Source organism: Lactuca serriola, chromosome 8, assembly GCF_051521515.1.
Source record: "Lactuca serriola cultivar US96UC23 chromosome 8, Lser_US96UC23_V15, whole genome shotgun sequence".
NCBI classification, from domain to species: Eukaryota; Viridiplantae; Streptophyta; class Magnoliopsida; order Asterales; family Asteraceae; genus Lactuca; species Lactuca serriola.
In genome coordinates this window covers 42600065-42601752 of record NC_136415.1, presented here as the reverse complement: position 1 = coordinate 42601752, position 1688 = coordinate 42600065, and the positions used below count along the sequence as shown (strand labels likewise).

Here is a 1688-nt window from a genome sequence, read left to right as displayed (position 1 = left end):
TCTCACAGTCTCTTCTATTCTATCTATACATCCGCCATGAAAACACCATCAATCTCTACGTTCCTCTTTCCCTTATTCCTCCTCCTATCTTCCTACTCAATCGCCGCCCAGCCCTTTGACTACCCCACCGCAAATCTCTCCACCACCTGGACAAACGCCGCATCAGCACCCCACTCCGTTAGCTTCACCGACGGCTCAACAGTCCGAGCCATCCTTCTCAGAGGATCCTTCGGACCCAGATACGCGTGTGGATTCTACTGCAATGGAACCTGCACCTCCTACCTTTTCGCTGTCTTCATCGTGCAAACCAACAGTGGGTCTGGTATAGTTCAACCCGCTATCGGATTCCCACAAGTTGTCTGGTCAGCCAACCGTAATCGTCCGGTCAAACTCAATGCAACGCTTAGTCTCACTAACTCCGGTGATTTAGTCCTCCGCGACGCCGACGGTAGCCAAGTTTGGTCCACTAACACCGCCGGGAAATCTGTTTCCGGTATGAACATAACTGATTCTGGGAACTTGGTGTTGTTTGATTCCAAAAACGCGATCGTTTGGCAATCTTTTGATCACCCCACTGACAGTTTGGTGCCTGGGCAAAAACTGTATGAATTAGGACAGAGGTTGACTTCTAGTGTTTCGTCGACTAATTGGAGTACAGGTTTGTATTCACTTCAAGTCATGAATCGGGGGTTGTTTGCGTATATTGAAGAAGACTCGCGTCGAGTTTATTACAGGTATCTGATCAATGGCACAGATAGAAGTGCAGAAAGAAGTTACGTTAGGTTCTTGAATGGGAGTTTGTCTTTGTTCATTCATTCTTCTGAGCCAAGTAATCCCGACGCAGTGATTCCTGTACCTCAAGCATCATCGGCTCAGTACATGAAGCTGATGCCGGATGGGAATCTGAAAGTTTGGGAATGGCAGGCGGGGTGGAAGGTGGTGGCTGATTTGTTCGGAGTTCCTCGCATGGCGTAATGAAAACTGTAATCGAACTTGAGAAGGATTAATATATACCATTAATGTTGATGTGATTGAGTACCATGTGTAATAATTTGTTGTATACATACATTACGACTGAATATCTGGAAGTGGAATAAAAACGGAAATATATCACAATTACTTACTGGATTCAGATGGAGGAGATATCTATAACTCGTATCATTATATGCTGATAACACGATCGGGTAATTATGGGTATACCGTATACTTGTTTGTTCGACTTTTAGTATGATGATATACACTTAGAAAAGTAAGTCACAAGAATGAGTAAGTTGATAACTTGTTATCTACAAAACATTGAACTCCATAGAGTTTAATGGATTAATTTATCATTTTTTTACCACTACTAGAATAAAAACTTTCATTGACAAGACAATGTGTGTCGTAAATATTTATACATGATAGACAAATGTTTGTCATCGAAAGCCATGTCATAAAGGAAAATGACAGACATTTGGCCTGTCATAACATAAAACTTACGATAGACATTTATGACCTACAATTAAGGCATACATACATAACATGCGTTTCGACATACATTTACGACTGACTCTGTAATTCATAATATTTTTGTAATTATGACAGACATTTACGATACATAGTTTTATGACATACTTTGTATGTCATGGTTTTACATTATTTATATATATATATATATATATATATATATATATATATATATATATATA

At 39.9% G+C, this 1688-nt stretch overlaps 1 protein-coding gene across 1 annotated transcript; it reads left to right on the top strand.

Moving 5' to 3' along the window:
• On the top strand, window positions 1-1119 carry LOC145071408 (EP1-like glycoprotein 4). Its single transcript, XM_079018297.1, has one exon. It carries the CDS (start codon window positions 37-39, stop codon window positions 973-975), a length of 939 nt encoding a protein of 312 aa, XP_078874423.1. The 5' UTR covers window positions 1-36; the 3' UTR covers window positions 976-1119.
• The last annotated feature ends 569 nt before the right edge of the window (window positions 1120-1688 follow it).